The 16,578-nt window shown below is 47.2% G+C and overlaps 1 protein-coding gene across 1 annotated transcript in view; it reads left to right on the top strand.

Annotated features, from left to right (window-relative positions):
- Nucleotides 1-16,578, top strand: part of Ephb1 (EPH receptor B1) — a 298,584-nt gene that overhangs the window by 281,554 nt on the left and 452 nt on the right. The window contains exons 13-15 of the mRNA XM_042054742.1: nucleotides 3,515-3,664; nucleotides 11,025-11,218; nucleotides 12,731-12,886. Coding sequence (XP_041910676.1) covers nucleotides 3,515-3,664; nucleotides 11,025-11,218; nucleotides 12,731-12,886 — 500 coding nt within the window. The remainder of the gene's footprint in view (nucleotides 1-3,514; nucleotides 3,665-11,024; nucleotides 11,219-12,730; nucleotides 12,887-16,578) is intronic.

Here is a 16,578-nt window from a genome sequence, read left to right as displayed (position 1 = left end):
GAGTCAAGTGTCTCTTTAGTCTTTCTCTGTCCACAGGATGCTGATTTCTTTCTAGTGAACCTATCCATTCTTCAGCACAAGAAGAATTCTTTTGTGTTACCCACCATCCAATAGAGGAAGTTACCGTTCATCTGTGCCCCTTTCTGAATGCCTACAATGGAGAGTGAGGGACTCTGGCAACACTTTGCAGACATGTGGATGCACTGGCCTTGGCTTCTGGTCCAGATTTCCTCTTCTAGCAGTAAGACCTTCCTGGCTTGTGCACACCCCGCCTGCTGCAGTGCTGTCCACCTCCCTTTCTCTTTGGTCCCCTCATGGGGCTGGTCAGCATCCTCTAACCTAATAGATTTCCTGTCACATAATTGAAGACAAGTTAAGTAATCATAACCATCACTGTAATTACCGATGAGCATCAGAAATCAATGTCACCTGTGCGGTGTTTTAAAAAATAGAAGGGAAATGTAAGATCTTCAGGAGGGCAGGCACCCACCACATGCTTCCCTAACTTCATGTTTCCCTTTGTTTTGCCTCAGAGGTCAGTGTGTCCCTGGTTTTTCAGCCAAGGAGAAGCACTAGCTATGACAAGCTGCCACTTCCTTGTCCAGAGTGGCTCTTCTGGAAGGCCCAGGCACCTGCTGAGAAGGAGGGAGTCGTGGTGACAGGCCAAACTCCATGTTCAGTGAAGCCCAACAGTGCAAGGTGGCAGGAGGGCTCGAGGCTCCCCGCCAGTGGGCCTTGGCACTGCCACTTTACATGCAAGAAAGAGCAACTCAACAGCTGTCGGTGACGGCCCCTGGGGTCTGCTCCAGATTTGGCAGAGGAGGACACTTCCAGACTCCCAAACCATCTCTTTGAAATTCAGAACAACTCTTTCATCCCTCACTCCTCCCCAACAAACACACACAAAAGATAAGCCCCTCCCCCGTGGACAAGATAAGCAAGCCCCAAGTCCCGTTTACTTATGGACTCTATCTACCTAGTCTTTCTCTCAGTCTCTCTCTCTCTCTCTCTCTCTCTCTCTCTCTCTCTCTCTCTCACACACACACACACACACACACACACACACACACACACACACTTCCCGCTCTCTCTTACCACACTTAACTCAGGTGTTGTCTACAGTATATTTTGAGGCAGGGTCTGTAATTGGCCTAGAGCTCACCAAGTAGGCTAGACTGGCCAGCCATGAGCCCCAGGCATATGCCAGTCTCCAGTACTGGTTTTACAAGCACCCACTACCACATCTGGCCTTCTTTATATTGGTTCTGGGGAATCAAACTTGAGGTTGTAAGAGAAACACTTTACTGCCCCACGTATTGCCCTGGCCCAACCCGAGTATTTTGAAAAAGCAAGCCCACTTTTTCTTTGGAGAAGCCCAGGCTATCTCGTGATGTTTCAATGGACCCTCCCTCATGGGCAACATAGAACAAGGGTCTCTGAGCTACCACCTGCTGATGTTTTTATGTTTGGCAGTTAGTGGTTCATCTGATGAATTCTCTACCTCTCTTCCCAGTCGTGGGTACCATATTGCTAAAGCCAGTAAATGCATTCATGTTCAGGGGATGGTGAGGACAGAGCATCCTTTACAGGACAGCCTAAACCCATCCTCAAGACATTTATCATGTTTCTAGCATTTGAGCTAAGGACATCTCCCACCACAAAAGCCTGCCAGAATCCCCAGGGGAAATCAGGACTGTCTTCCTTGCAGAGCATGGGCCATGTGCTTGGGGAGGTCCAGGCCAGGCAGCCTTTATTCCTCCCAGCCCTGGAGAGGAAACCAGACAAAAATGCATTTTGCTGTCCACTGTTGCTCTCCCCCTAGCCTGTAGATTAACCATTTACACACGTTTGAGGCATTTCTGCTAAACTCCACCATAGATTTTGGTGATTCAAATGGATTGTAAGAGTGCCCAGTATAAAAGTTAGCCTCCTACAGCTGAAGCATGAGTCCTGGGAGGAAAGAAAGTGGGGTCTGTTGTTCCTTGGTGTAGCCTCCCTTGCCTGATTCCCTTAGTTTCAGGGACTATGGAGCCATTCACTGCCCAGGCGCAGAACAGTGCTGTGGGGTGCGATGCTGATGCTTGGGATGATGAGTAGAGAACGAGGATCACATTGTCCTAGGAAAGGATGTGTTTGGGTGACAGCTTGACATAGCTCACATTAACACAAAGTCAGTTGATGTGTGTGCAGGACAAGCCATACTTAGCACTTTCTATCCCACCCCCACGGCCCTCTGCTTCCTTCTGAGGAATCTCTGGCCTTGGCTAGACTAGACTGCTTGAGCAGTTAACACACAGACAGTAAATGCGGCATCAGACCTATAGGAAAAGGAGCTGCTTATGACACATGATGACCAAATGCTACAGGTGCTCATGACTAGGTGCCCAAAGAGGTTGAGTATTTGGTCTGGTCATATAGCCAGAAAAAGCCAGTACTGGTGTCCAAACAGGTATCCCAATTTTCAGAACCCCTACAGCTAACCTCCATCCTTTCCCTCCTTTTTCAATTGCATTAAATACATTTTGAGTTTCTGGTCTGCCTCCCCACTATCTGTGCACCATGATAAAGTTTGTATCCTCTCGGAGCAACTCCTCTCTGAGACCCCAGGTCATCCTCGAATAGGGCCCCTAAAGAGCAGGTACTATTTGTGGATTTGCTGGCCAAGCAATGTTTGGCAAAGATGGGTTTCAGCTCTTAGGTTAGCAGTGCTGACCAGGTCTAGAGGCGAGCTAAGGGCTAAATAGAAAACCGAGTTATACACATCCAGCGTGGTTCTCAGGACAAGAAAGAGGTAACACAAACAAACAGATCAGCCCTTTGGGAACAGGATCTCCTGTTTCCCAGATCCCGACCTCTTCTGAAAAACTGCTGGGGTGACCAGCAAACAGACCAGGGCCCCCTCACACCCAGTGCAGCTCAGGGCTGTAAGCAGGACGTGGAGCTAGGAAAACCTTCCCTCAGGGATCGAGCACAATGTGAATAGGGACAGAGGTACAGCTGGGGTGACTTTTCTGTAGGAGGGTCCCCAGAGCTTATGCCCCAGCTTTCCTTTAGTTTCATTGTGTTTCCTCTTGAACCAAGTCTGTGGTGTTTACGTTGACATGAGACAATGACAGCCGTTGGGTAGCCAATCTGATGTGGTTCTAGTAAGTTTAGAACAGTTGTACCTTCTCCTCCCACCACCTTACCCAGCCCTAATGGTAGAGTCAGTGCAGGGTATCAGGGTGGGGTGATGGAATCTCATCGTTGCCATCCCTTTCATGTGCAGAGTGCCCATGGGGCTTGTACAGGCCTTGTTTGTCCCCTGAAGCTCCCCAGAGGACTAGTAAAGGCCCCACTAGTCCCCTGAAGCTCCTCTAAGCAGACCTCCCTCAATGTTTCTTGCTTATCAGTCACGGAGTTTCTTGGCTGTCCCGATTCACAGGCTGAAGCAAAGCAGGGTATGGTATGGAGTAAGATGTGTACCTTTTCTCATTTCACTTATTTGGACCAACTTTGGTTTCTCCTTCTTTAGGGAGGAAAGATCCCCGTGAGATGGACAGCTCCAGAGGCTATCGCCTACCGCAAGTTTACGTCAGCCAGCGATGTCTGGAGCTATGGGATTGTCATGTGGGAAGTCATGTCATTTGGAGAGAGACCCTACTGGGATATGTCCAATCAAGATGTAAGTATCAGCCACTCTAACTCTTGTAAACACTCATCCAATTAGACCTCATGCTGTGAGTGCCAAGGTTTCCATGCTTCTGCAACTTTTACCTTCGGCTTAAAGTGAGGCAGTATAAGGAGCCCTTCTTCCCTGAGAACCCAGTCTTGTTGGGCCTGTGCTAATATCAGCAAGGAAGATGCTGAGAAAGCATCCCAAGGTGGTCAACTTCAGGCAGGCTGTCGACATAGGACCCCAGTCTATGGGGAGGCCATCAACCTCCCTCTAGGCTACATTCCACAGAGAGGATGAGAATGGAAAGAAGAAACCACTAAATATGCTCTAAGTAGGGACCCAAAGGTGATGTTTTTTTCAAATGGGAAATTTGCTTCCTAGAAAAGAACAACGGAAGTTTTGAAGGTACAGGTACTCGGGTCTGATAAGATTCCAATCAAAAGTCTTGCCTGGATTTTTAAAAAATATTTATTTATTTATTTACTATGGATACAATATGTCTGTGGGCCAGAAGAGGGCACCAGACCTCACAACAGATGGCTGTGAGCCACCATGTGGTTGCCAGGAATTGAACTCAGGACCTTTGGAAGAGCAGGCAATAACGGCTGAGCTATCTCTCCAGCCCTGAATTTTAATGCCACCTTTGACCTGAGCTATTTCCTCCCAGATCAATCCTTCTATGTGTTTCAAATGCCCACTCTCTGCTTGGTTTCCAGAAACTTGCAAAACCTGCATGTGTGTCTCCTGTTTCCCGTTCCTCACTTCATGGGGACAGTTCTTTTCTTTCCAAGGTTCTAGACTGGAGGGGACGGGGCTGTCCCAGTATAGATCCAATTCATTCCGCTTCTACAGTCACACTGTAAGCATGTCAATGCCTGGGGGGCCTCTGAGGCACTCTTCAGCTTGTGAAAGCTGCCCCCAGTCTTTATGGGTTTTCTCAAAAACAGAGAAAGGTGGTATTTTCCCAGCAAAATTATAAGAAAAGGACCTAGGGTGATTGTGGAATGGTATTTGGTGCTGGTGTGTGCAGAGTCCTTCAGTTTAGAGCCAACAAAATGACCACGTCCTTAACCAGGTCCTGATGCTAACCGTGTGGCATCTAGGTCCTCTATTATCTGTGATTAGCCACGCCTTGCCTCTGTTCCTGTAGTGTGTCCAATCAGTAAGTGCCGGAGCTGACAGTCACTAGGCTGCTTTTATGAAACCGGCTGCACACGGCTTCCATCTATACTGTCTAAGTGAAAAATGCTCGCCAGACAAAGCAGACCCATCTTGTACCCACCCAGAGACCTTAATCCGATAAAGAACAATTCAGCTCACATAGAATGGATTACAAAACCAACAAGTGAGATTTGACACTTGAGATATTCTCAGGCAATGCATTCACCTGTGCCGAAAATAAATGGAGGTTTCTGACATTGGGTTTCGAGAATTCCCCAATCATTCATTCAACACAGTCAGCTCATGCTAATGGCGACCAAAGCAACACACTTGCTGATCCTCCTCTTGAAGGTTTTACAGTCCAGTGGCATATACAGAGGGTTTGGGGAGCCTTTAGAAGGAGGGAGGAAGCTTTCTGGATATTTGATGTTTGAGTAGAGACTCAGAGGGAATATGAACATCTGCAAAATAGTCAATAATTCTCATTTTGCTGTATTTTTCCAAAATAAAGCCTCTAAGCCTTGTCCCAAGTGCAATTCTGCTCCTAATGGGAACAGGAGGTGACATCATGCTCATTCAGAAAGCCCCTGGGACCTGGCCTGGGGGAGAGTCAGGAGGGGCTCCCCGAGGCTGGGCTACAGTCATACTCATCAGAAAGCAGGGAGGTGGTGGCGGTGAAGGATTTTACAGATGACAATTGAAAAGGCTTGAAGGAAGAGAATTGCAGAGGCAAGTCGGAGTGCTGGTAATTGGGCTTCTGGAGCCCAGGAAGGTCTTTGAACATGTACAGAGAGTTTGTCAGCCAGAGAGAGCAGCTTGGAACTTCTGCTGCTTGGATCTGATTGACAGAGATAATGAGAGTGGCATTGTCTGTGGAGAGGAGCTGCAGTTTCACCGAAACATCAGAGCTCAACTTAACCCACTCTGCCCTGGTTCCTGCGCTGCACTCCGCTCCTCCACTTCACTCTTCCCAGTTCAGGGTCGAGTAGGTACCGCCTGCCTCCAGCTCGCTGACAGGAAATAGGAATTCGGGCACAGCTAAGAACTCAAGCCAAAATTTGAGAAAAGGACTTTGCTCACTTTCCAAAGAGGCTACAGTCCCCTCATATAACACCAGGAAGCACTCGGGACTTCCCACAGGCTCTTGGGTCCAACCAACCACACACCCACCATCTCTGGGCTCATGTGCACACAGCGAGTCCTTCTCCGAGCTCAACATTTTGGTTAGGCCCTAGGGTGTTTAATCATGCTGGACTGCATGCAGACTGTGTAGTGAACGCAGACTAAATTGCCTAGACTGCTTCTCACATCCACTCCAATACCTCCCTCTGTCTTCCCTCTTGAAGTGCTGTCTGATCTTGCTCTAATATCCACTCTTTTGAGACAGGGTTTCTCTGTATAACCCTAGCTGTCTTGGAACTCGCTCTGTAGACCAGTCTGACCTTGAACTCCACTCTTTTTAATATTCATAGACCTCACCCTGCTATGAGCCAAGGAAGGGACTTAGAAGTCCTCCCAATAGATCTCCATTCCCATTAGGTAAGATATCCTGGGCCCTGGCCTTCGGCCAAGTGTTCCCATACAATCCAAATGGCCTCTTGTATTTGTCACAGTCAGACATGTAGGCTAAGTGTTTCTCCACACTACTCTCCATATCTGTAAGTGAGGCGGGTTGGCAGAGAATCATCCCCAAGTCCTAATAGAGGTCTAGCAAAGTCTTTGATCTAATGGTACTGTAATAATAATCATGAGTTATATGCACTTCACAAATTTATAGAAGCTCTAAATCCTTAAAAAGAGAATAAAAATCTCCCCCAGGAAAATCACCTCAAAGATGAGGCCCAGCAGGCGAATGCTCCCCAAACACCAGTGGAGGACCAAGGCATCTTTTTCCTCGAAGGTGGGAGTCGTGTTAGTCAGCTCTCGATTCTTGTAACAAAATACCCGAGAGAAATGATTTTACAAAAGAAAGGGGTTATTTTATTGTTATTTTAGGCATGTCACTCACAGCTGGTTGACTTCATGGCTTTGAGGACTTTGTGAGATGGAACATTAGGGCGGTGTAGCATGTAGCAGAGGAAGATGGTCATCAGCTACCAGAGTCAGGAAGCAAAAGAAAGGGGAAGAGAAGGCAGGCTGTCAATATCCCATTTGAGGGCCTGTCTTCAGTGATGTATGCTTTCTCTAGCTAGGTAACACTTCCTGAAGTAATGTTATGCTGTCTCCCTCCAGCACCATAGGCTACTGAACAAGCCTTGAACACATGGCCTTTGCAGACATATCTAAATCATAAGAAGGATATTGCCGTCTGGATGTGAAATGTCTTTCAGAGGTTCATGTGTTTTCACACTTGGTTTCCAGCTGGTGGCTCTATTTTTGGAGAGTATTGATCCTTTAGGAGCTGAGGCCTAGATAAAGGAAGTAGCTCTCTAGGAAACAGGCCTTGAAGGTCATAGACAACTTTCCTTCTGGCCCAAACTCTCTGCTTCCTGCTTGGTACTATGTTGCAAGCAGGTACCAAGCAACAGCTGACCTTGCTCTCTGTCCTGGCTTCCTTGCCACAGTGGACCCTAACTGCAAGAACCTGTGAGCCACAGTGGTTCCTCTCTGCCTTAAGTTGCTTCTGTCCACTTTCAGCCATGAGAAATGTAGCTCGTACAAAGTATAAAGACTTTAGAAGCATCAGTGCTTGAGTATCAACTTGGGTAATAGCAACAGAATAATCTAGAAGAAATAACTGATGAAATCCCACTTTGTAAGCATGAATATGGGAAGAGAGTTCCCATGGGAAAAGGCGATAAATGGGATATGGCCCCAGTGTGTCCATACTATGTGATTGATGATATCAAACACTACCTTCCTAGACTTCCCACTTGGCCACCAGTGGCTCCCTATTTGCTGAGAAATTGTCCACTGAGAAAGGGGTGGTGGTATTAACACCCTCCACAGGATGAGGACGTTTCTGTCAGTCATCTGTGCAGAGTTCAGCCTGTGCCCCCGCAGTCTCATCTCGCCTCTCAAGCATCCTACTGTGCAGTTTCCCGTCCAGGGAAATAATAAGAAGTAGAACTTGCACCCAAGATTCACTGGCCAACACCTCCAATCCCATGTAGTACTCATACCAACGTAGCCATTCTGCTCCTGACTGACCCTTCTGAGGGGCAGGAGCACCAGGTGGTTTGCTAGTCTCTTCAAAAGCAGGTGAGCATGCCAAACACATGGAGGAAATGACAAACAAAAGCAAAACCAGCCAAACGAACAAAAATCACCAGGGCAATTATCAATATGGCTACACTGCTTCCGTCTAAAGCTCACGGGCAGAAGATTGGGCACATCGGTGGATCCCATCCTCTTGATGCCCTGTGTGGAGTACTTGGGTCCACAGTGCAGCACAGTGAAGTGCTCCTCAAGCAGTGCTCCTCAGCGCTGTGCCTCTGAGACAGAGAGAGGGGTTGACTTGCTTGTGGGGGAAATTGGTTCATACGGTAGTGCCAGGAGGAACATGAATGCCTTCTGCCACCTTGCAGAGAAGACTTTGGAGCCCCCCGAAACCCCATGACACTGGGGACCTGGGTTCTAGCCCCTCCTGCTGGCCTCACCTAGTTTGGCCTTTGGTGACCTAAAGAAAGCAACTCTGAATGTTCATGTTCAGTGGACAATTCCACCTGTCTCCACAGTGAATGGAGATACCATGTCCTTCAGTCCAGTTGCTCGGAAGACTTTAGAAATAGCACATGTCAATGAGCCAGCTTAATAGGAACAATGCCCAGTCACTGGCTCTCGTGGATCCCTTAGCTTAGCTCCACCATATTTCAGCCTATGGATACCTCAGAGGCTCCAGCTGAGTGCTGTAGCCCCAGGGATAGGTGACAGACACCTTAAAGCCGGGTATCCTGTGTGTGTTAGCTGCCGCCTTTTATACACCTATGTCTCAGGCACATTGCTTCATTGCCTGTTTCCCCATTTTCTCAATGGGGTCATAATGTCCTCCAAAGCGGATGGAAAGAAATTTGACTGAAAACAGCTTGGAGGAGCTAAAAGTTAGTCTTCAAAAGACAGTGTTCCCGGGCTCTCATCATTTTATATTGCAGTGACACCAATGTGCAGTGGGTGCTCATTTTTCCCCATATTAAATGGAAAAATAATACACTGATTACCTCTAATAACCTCAGGTAACATCATCTCGCACTGCGTGTACCGTCCATGCAAACTGTAAAAATATAAGCTGATTGAGGATGTTCACTTTTTGACCAGTTTACAAGGTCAGAAAGAAAAGAACAATAAGTTGAAATTAATCTGATTTTTTTTTCAATGGAGGTAAAAATACCAGAAAATCACCAAACTCCAAATAATTTCCTTTGTTGTTTAAGGTGCTTCACCTGTTTAATATAAAATCAATGTACAATTATTATAGGCAATAAAATACAAACAAGCAAGATGGAAAACAGAGAGAGCATCCTGTTCCTCCTGCCCTGAAGTGACTGCAATTCACCCCACCGTGGATACTCGACCCGGGTTGCTGTGCAGTTGCCGGGCTCTGTTTCGCTATGACTTTTAGTCTGTTTGTTTGTTCATGAAAGTAAGACTGCGCTGTGCAGTTAGACATCCCACCCTTTGGCCTTATATGGTAGTGTGAGCTTATTTCCATTTCAACGGCTGCGTCCCTGTAAAGGCTGGTGTTCGATTGCGGACTTTGTGTGGTATTCTTGTAAATGTGCCCTCACAGGATCATACAGCTAGAACTTGGGTCATTTATGATTTTTTTCTAATATAAAAAGTGCATAGGAGGCAAAATTGACTTTTGAGAATTAAGACGCACAGTGTGAAAACACGCACATCTGAGAAATGAGCTGCTGAAAGGTCCCGAAAGTTTTGCACAGTTTTCATTTTTTTTTTCACCAGAGGGAGTGAAAACCACCCACACTGGATTAGAGGTTTGCAGTCACTTTGTGAGCCCATCTTCCTTTGGGGACTGTTGTCACCGCACTGAAGAGTGTGTTTGCCATGACCTCCCATCCTTTCCATGCTGCTGCCTCAGGAGGTTCAGGGCAGCCTTGCACAGGGAGCATCTGCCGGGTCCGGGCATGGAGTGGGACCGGCACTGCTGCTTCGTCTCCCTCCCTTTTCCTTCAGGACTGAAAGAATGAGGTCATCTCAGGCTTTGGGAGCATGTCTATAAATAACAGTTCGCCAAGTTTCCACATCACATCTGTCACTGCTGTTTACCACCTGCTTTCAGGAAGGCAGAGTTGAGCCCGCACCTTCTGTTTTCTTTGTTTTGTAGATAAAGTCTTCTTATATAGCCCAGGCTAGCCCAGAACTCAGAACAGAATCCTCCTACTTTAAATTGCTGGAATTACAACTGTGCACCACTATCCCTAGCTCCTATGCTCTCGCTCTCTCTCTCTCTCTCTCTCTCTCTCTCTCTCTCTCTCTCTCTCTCTTTCTCTCTCTCTCTCTCTGTCTCTCTCTGTGTGAGTGTGTGTGTGTGTCTGTGTGCATGCACGTGCATATGTGTGTGTGTGCGTGTCCATATGTTCACACACATGTGCACACACAGCAGTGCTGGTGCCCTCAGAGACCAGAAACATTGAATCTCTCTGGAGCTGGAATTCTAGAGCCAGAGGCCCTTGTGAGCCGCACAGTGTGGGTGCTGAGAATCAAACCCACTCCTCTGCAAAAACTGTCCACACTCTATCACCGGAGCCATCTCTCTGGTACCACTTTCTATTCTTAAATTTTGCATTTGTATTTGTGTATGTTTGTCTGTCTGTACGCACACCATGGGTAGGCAGTAACTGAAGAGTCTAGAAAAGGGCATCAGATCCCATGGAAGTGGAATCCCAAATGGTCGTGAGCTGCCTGGTATGGGCACTGGCAACCAAACCTGGGTCTCCTGAAGACCAGCAAATGCTCTTAACCAATGAACCACCTCTCCAGTCCACTGACCTTCTTATTCTTAAACAAACATTCACAGAGACTCAGTTGTACCAGGCCCTGTAACAGGTACAGGGGACACAAAGGGACAAGACCTGGTCCCTACTTCCTAGGTAGGGAAACCAAGATCAGAGCAAATCACATAGTAAGAGATGAGTGGTAACCAGCAAGGGCAACTGTGCCAACCTGGCAGGAGGAGACTCCGTCTTTGCTAATGTCTAGCTGGTAACACCTTTCTTAGTCACATGATTCTTGTTTGCCACAACAGGTCATCAATGCCATCGAGCAGGACTACCGACTGCCCCCTCCTATGGACTGCCCAGCTGCCCTGCACCAACTCATGCTGGACTGTTGGCAGAAGGACCGCAATAGTCGGCCCCGCTTTGCCGAGATCGTCAACACCCTGGACAAGATGATCCGGAACCCAGCTAGTCTCAAGACTGTGGCAACCATCACCGCTGTGTGAGTCTAGTGAAGCAGGGTGGTTGTTCTCATGGCCAAGGGCATGGTTGGCAGCCTTTGCTCTGTCGGGAGCAAAGTCGGATTGGCACAGACTGTCCACTAATGGAAGACATTCCTAGATTTTTGCCTTCTTTTTATCCTTCCTCCCTCTAAAATATATTTCATGCGATACTCCAGGACCTGGTCAGGTTTCTACCATGTGTTGGCAGCCAGTGGGCTCGGCACTGGGCTCTGTATTAGTAGATTGTATCTGATATGACCGGTGACGCATCGTTTCTAAATAATCTTACATCTGGGAGGCACCTCTTTGTTAACTGCACTGATTGTCTAGGCCAGTGTAGCTGTCAGCTTGAAGTTTTTGCCAAAACTTAAATAGGTAAAGGCTCCAATTACTGTGGGACAAAAAAAAAAAATACAAGGCAGATTCTTTTGATATGAATGGATGCACAAAGCAGTTGTCAGCTCTAGTGTCTGTGGTACTTCACTTAGATACATTTGCATGTAGGTGGCTACAGGCCAGTCTTTGTACCCAGCGCTGGTTCCATACAACAAGTAGGATGTAGTTCTTGCCATTGTGAAGGTTAAAATAATGTAGGGCCAGCAGACATTGATCCGATGATCATAAAAAAAATTGTAAAATTGAGCACTTAATGGCAGACATGGCAGAGTCCTGTGCAGAGCTCCCAGAGATCATGCTCCCAATTGCAGCGGGAGATATCTGGTGGATGCTCTTGCAGATGCCACCTGAAGGGCCGGAGCGCATGGACTGGATGGGAGCTAAGGGCAAGTGCTTAGCCTGTGAGGAGAGTTGGAAGCTCAGGGCCAGTTGCTAAGCATGAAGTTGACAAAGCTGATGAGGTGGGGCAAAATTAGGGCACTCGGCATCCTTGGGGTGTGCTGAGCATTATCTTCATTTTTAGGACAGTGAGCAGCTATCGAAGTGTTTGGCATATGTTACAGCCAAGGAAAGAGCTTTTATGGGATCATTTCTGCATCTTGCAAAGTGTATCTGACTGTTGTTAAGAGGAGCTCAAAAGAGCACTCTCATGAGGGCAATGCCATGCAGACATGGGAAGCAAACTCTTGTGGCCTAGAGAGAAGTTGGATGTGAAACTGAAGTGACTGACAATATGGCTGACATCAAGATGGCTGACCTCAAAATGGCTGACCTCAAGATGGCTGGTTCTGTTCCCAGCATATCTACCTTGGGGCTGTTTAGAGAAGGGCAGTCCTTGCTTGGCTGTTCCATGCCATGCTTTTCAGATAGCAGGAAAAAGAAAACTGTTGCCTGCAGATTTGGCGAGGCTGTGCACATCTTTGGATGGGGAGTCATTCCTCCTCCCTTCAACTGAATACTGTACCAAGCTGTTTGTGTTGTTGTCTGACCTGTGACGATTCTTAGAAGTAGAGGACCGCCCCCCCGCGTCAGAGGTGGTACCAGGAAGGAAGGGTCAGTCAGGAGTGCCACCTCTCTTTAGCTGTGAGCTCACCTGTCCCTCTCTGTCTCGCCAGGCCTTCCCAACCCCTGCTTGACCGCTCTATCCCAGACTTCACGGCCTTTACCACCGTGGACGACTGGCTGAGTGCCATCAAAATGGTCCAGTACAGGGACAGCTTCCTTACCGCTGGCTTCACCTCCCTCCAGCTGGTCACCCAGATGACATCAGAGTAAGTGAAGAAAGCCTCCGTTGTCCAGCCCAGAGCTAGGTGTTCGGGCCCCTTCACTGCTGCTGAAGAGAGTGTGGGTCAAAGCCCCTTCGCTGTGTAGAACCAGCCTCGTGAGGCTGTAAGATGGAGGTTGGAGATAGAGGGATACTGAAGGTGCAGGTAGAGATCTGTTCCGGGCCTGGCATGAGAGTTATTCATAGTCGCATTTGTCTAATCATCAATTACTTCTCTTCCCCATTCAAATTTATAAATTTGGACCAGCAAAGAAAGCGTCTGGGTGGAAGGGACGAACACAGCAGCCAGCACTCTGGACAGAGTCACAGGCAGTGACAGCCCTGAATCAACAACCACTGAACTGTGTGGTGCAGGGTGCCATCCTCACACTTGTACAGCCCTTGTAAACACACACACATTTCCATTTCACGCTCATTACTTACTAGTCTGCTGCTCCCACAAGAGTGTGGAGGAATACACAAAATAAAATTATTCAAATAAGAGGAGGGTGAGACAGGTTCTTAAAGATCCATGTGGCCCATCGCTTCCCCCAGAATGTTGCGAGCAGCACCAGTTGTGGGAAATGTTAATAGGTTCTCCTTGGAAAAAAGGTCCCACGGTCAAATAAATTTGGGAAACGCTGCACACTTTATCATCCTCGTGGAGATTCACTGCTCATATTAGCATTATAAAGGCCGTGAGAAACCCTGAAATAAAGAAGCCCATTCCAAATTATTAAATACCATAGAACCATAGTTTTGAGGGACAGGTTTTTATGGAAGTGCAGTTTGGGAAATATTTATCTAGTGCCAGTCTTTCCATCCAGCAGATTCTGAAATAGTGCAACACATGAGGCAAGATGGGACACAAGGCTGCTTTTCCAGCTGCTTTTCCGGCTGCTGGTTCAATATGCATCTAACCTTCCTCCCCCTGACACCCACTTTTCCCCTCTAAGGACCAAAAGAGGTCTCAGCTTTTGCTGCCCACTGGAATAGTCTGGGAATCTTTAAGAAGTTCAGAAGGCTATGCCTGGGGATGAGACTCAGCCAGCAAGGTGCTCACCTAACATACCTGAAGCCCTGGGTTCAACCTCCAGCACTGTGTAAACTGGGGGTGGTCGCACATGTCTGTAATCCCAGCACTTGGGAGGTAGAGACAAGGGAGCCAGAAATTCAAGGTTATCTTCACTTACCATATCAAGTTCAAGGCCAGCCTGGGCTACAAAAGACCAAAGTACTGATGCCACCTGCAGCCTTTTGATTAATTGCTATGTGGTGAGAGCAGAACGCAGGGCTCAGGGGATTTCAATGTTCCCCAGGTGAATTCTGATGTGCGACAAAGGTTGGGAAGAAACACAGGAAGGACCAAGCTCAGATTTTGATTTTGCCTTCTGTATTCAATGAAGTTCAAATGATCTAAGCCAGAAAATCAATTCTTTCTTATATACACACACACATGCACGCATGCATATACACATACACATGCATGCACACACACAAACCCTGAGCCCCAGTGTGTACTGATGCATCAGAGTGAATTCTGGAGGCCTGTGATACACATCTCCTATGGCAGAGGCCCCATCAGTCCAGCAGACAGCTGACAGATGTTAACTGGTCACCTGTCATATCTTAGGCACAGTGCTGGATGCTGGGGTTTTCTTATGACCAGGCCAGTTGCTGCACCTGGGAGAGGAGATTGGAGACCCATTCCTAGCTTTACTTCAGTGCAGATGGACCCTGACTACGTGCAACCCATGTCTGGAGTCAGGTTTTATCACTTCAAGGTTTATTCTTCTCATGAATGATGGAGTCAGGGTTTTCTCCAGGGGGTGGATTGAAGGTGCATCTCCATTAGAATCCATTAAATAGCAGCGTGTGCTTGATAAAGGTCCATTTCCTGGTGACCCTTAAAATAAAATAAATAAATAAAAGTAAAAATAATTAAAAAGGACAGCCCTACACATTTTGAATGATTGAGCACAAAACTCAAAGAAATAAAGTTAAAAAGAATGAGCCTTCCCATCCTGCAGTGCTCAGAGGGATGCTCCTGGATGATCGGAGGAACAAGGTGTGGGCATCCGTGGAGTCAGGCTCATTCTACTTTGCTCCCTCTCAGCTGGCTACAATTTTCTTTTTTGACATATTTTCCCCTCCTCCCCTCCATAATAGAATGAGTCAAATAAAGCTGTTCCTTCAGTCTGGGGAAAGTCGCCAAAAAAAAAAAAAAAAAAAAAAAAAAAAAGGAACAAGGAGAGGATTAAAAGGAAAGTCAAACTGAAAATTAAGGGATTTAGTTCAAAGTAAAACACAGCCACACAGTACTGGAGCAATTCAGTTTATTTCTTGAGAGATGAAAGATGGGGGAAGAAGAAAAAAAAAGAAAATGAGCAACTCGATAAAATAGATGGTGGGGCAATTTGTGAATTCAAAATTCAAGCATGCTTCCCCAAAGTACTCGCTGTAAAAGACACGGGCAATTTGCCTATCTCCAGCAGCTACAGCCTTAGAGAGATGGACTACAGCTCACACGGTTGTGGGGGGAGGCATAAGTGCCAAGACATTATGGTTACAGACCCAGCCCAGGCTCTGCCGGAGTGTGAAGTATACAAAAAAGCCTGCCTGTGCCAGGGTCAGGAAGCTTGGAAGAAGTAAGCAGTAGCATAGGGGAGTTTGAAAGTCCTGCAGGGAGGCCAGGAAGCAGGCGCTGCTGTATTTGAATTCTGCTTCTCTCACTGCTTACCTGCTACGTGATATTTAGTGCTTTACTTCTTTGGATGACACTTGTCTTGTCTGTAAATGCACATGTAAGAATAGTGCCCATGTCACTGGTTTTCAGAGAGACAAATGGAATAGCATGCACTAACAAGCATGCATTTGGCCCATCGCCTGCTCAGAAAATCTGGTTGCTGTTTAACTTACCTATCTGTGAATGCAGTTTCTCACCCACTGAGAACTGCATCCCTGCAGGTTTAGATAAGATGGTATATAGCACATAGTGTGCACTTGGGCAGCTAAGGAAAGATGTGTGGGTCTCCATGAAATCAGACTTAAGCCATGAACTTTTCCATATGACTTCTCCCAGCTCACAGATGAACCCAATCTGAGCTTCTATCCCAGACATATTCTTTGGATTCCTACTTGGGCAGATATTCTAAAGTTATTTTAAGATCACCCTTCTTAAAAATGCATGGCATTAAAATTCAAACAGAGTGAGAGATTGGAAGCTCAGGGGGAAACATCAGAAGACCAGGCAAGCCCCATAGCTTTTCAGTCACAGTGGGTGTTCACTAATTTAGGCAGGAAGCTCCACGAAATAACCAAAGTCCCATAGAGTGTGCGCTTGGAGAGTCAGCCACAGAGTAGAGGAAAATTCCAGTCCACCTGAGGGTCATGGCCACTAAGAAAGGGATGCTTCTGGATCCATGAGTGAGGAATAAGGCATAGCTCATGCAGACTGTGTGGGGAGGGGGCAGGAGGGATGCACAGAGAACATGAATTTGAGCGGGATAGTATTATAACTGGGTGCTGGGGTCGGATAGCTCAGTCAGTAGTGTGATCACGAGAACATGAGTTTGGTCTCCAGCATCACTGTAGGAGAAGCTGGGAGAGGTGGCAGTCACTTGCAATCCTAGGACTGGGGAGGTGAGGCAGGAAGATCTCTTAGGCTCCCTGGCCAGCCATGCTGTCGTAATTGGCATG

Source organism: Arvicola amphibius, chromosome 3 (genome assembly GCF_903992535.2).
Source record: "Arvicola amphibius chromosome 3, mArvAmp1.2, whole genome shotgun sequence".
Taxonomy (NCBI): Eukaryota; Metazoa; Chordata; class Mammalia; order Rodentia; family Cricetidae; genus Arvicola; species Arvicola amphibius.
The sequence above is the reverse complement of the archived record's forward strand: the minus strand, read 5'-3'. Positions and strand labels throughout refer to the sequence as shown.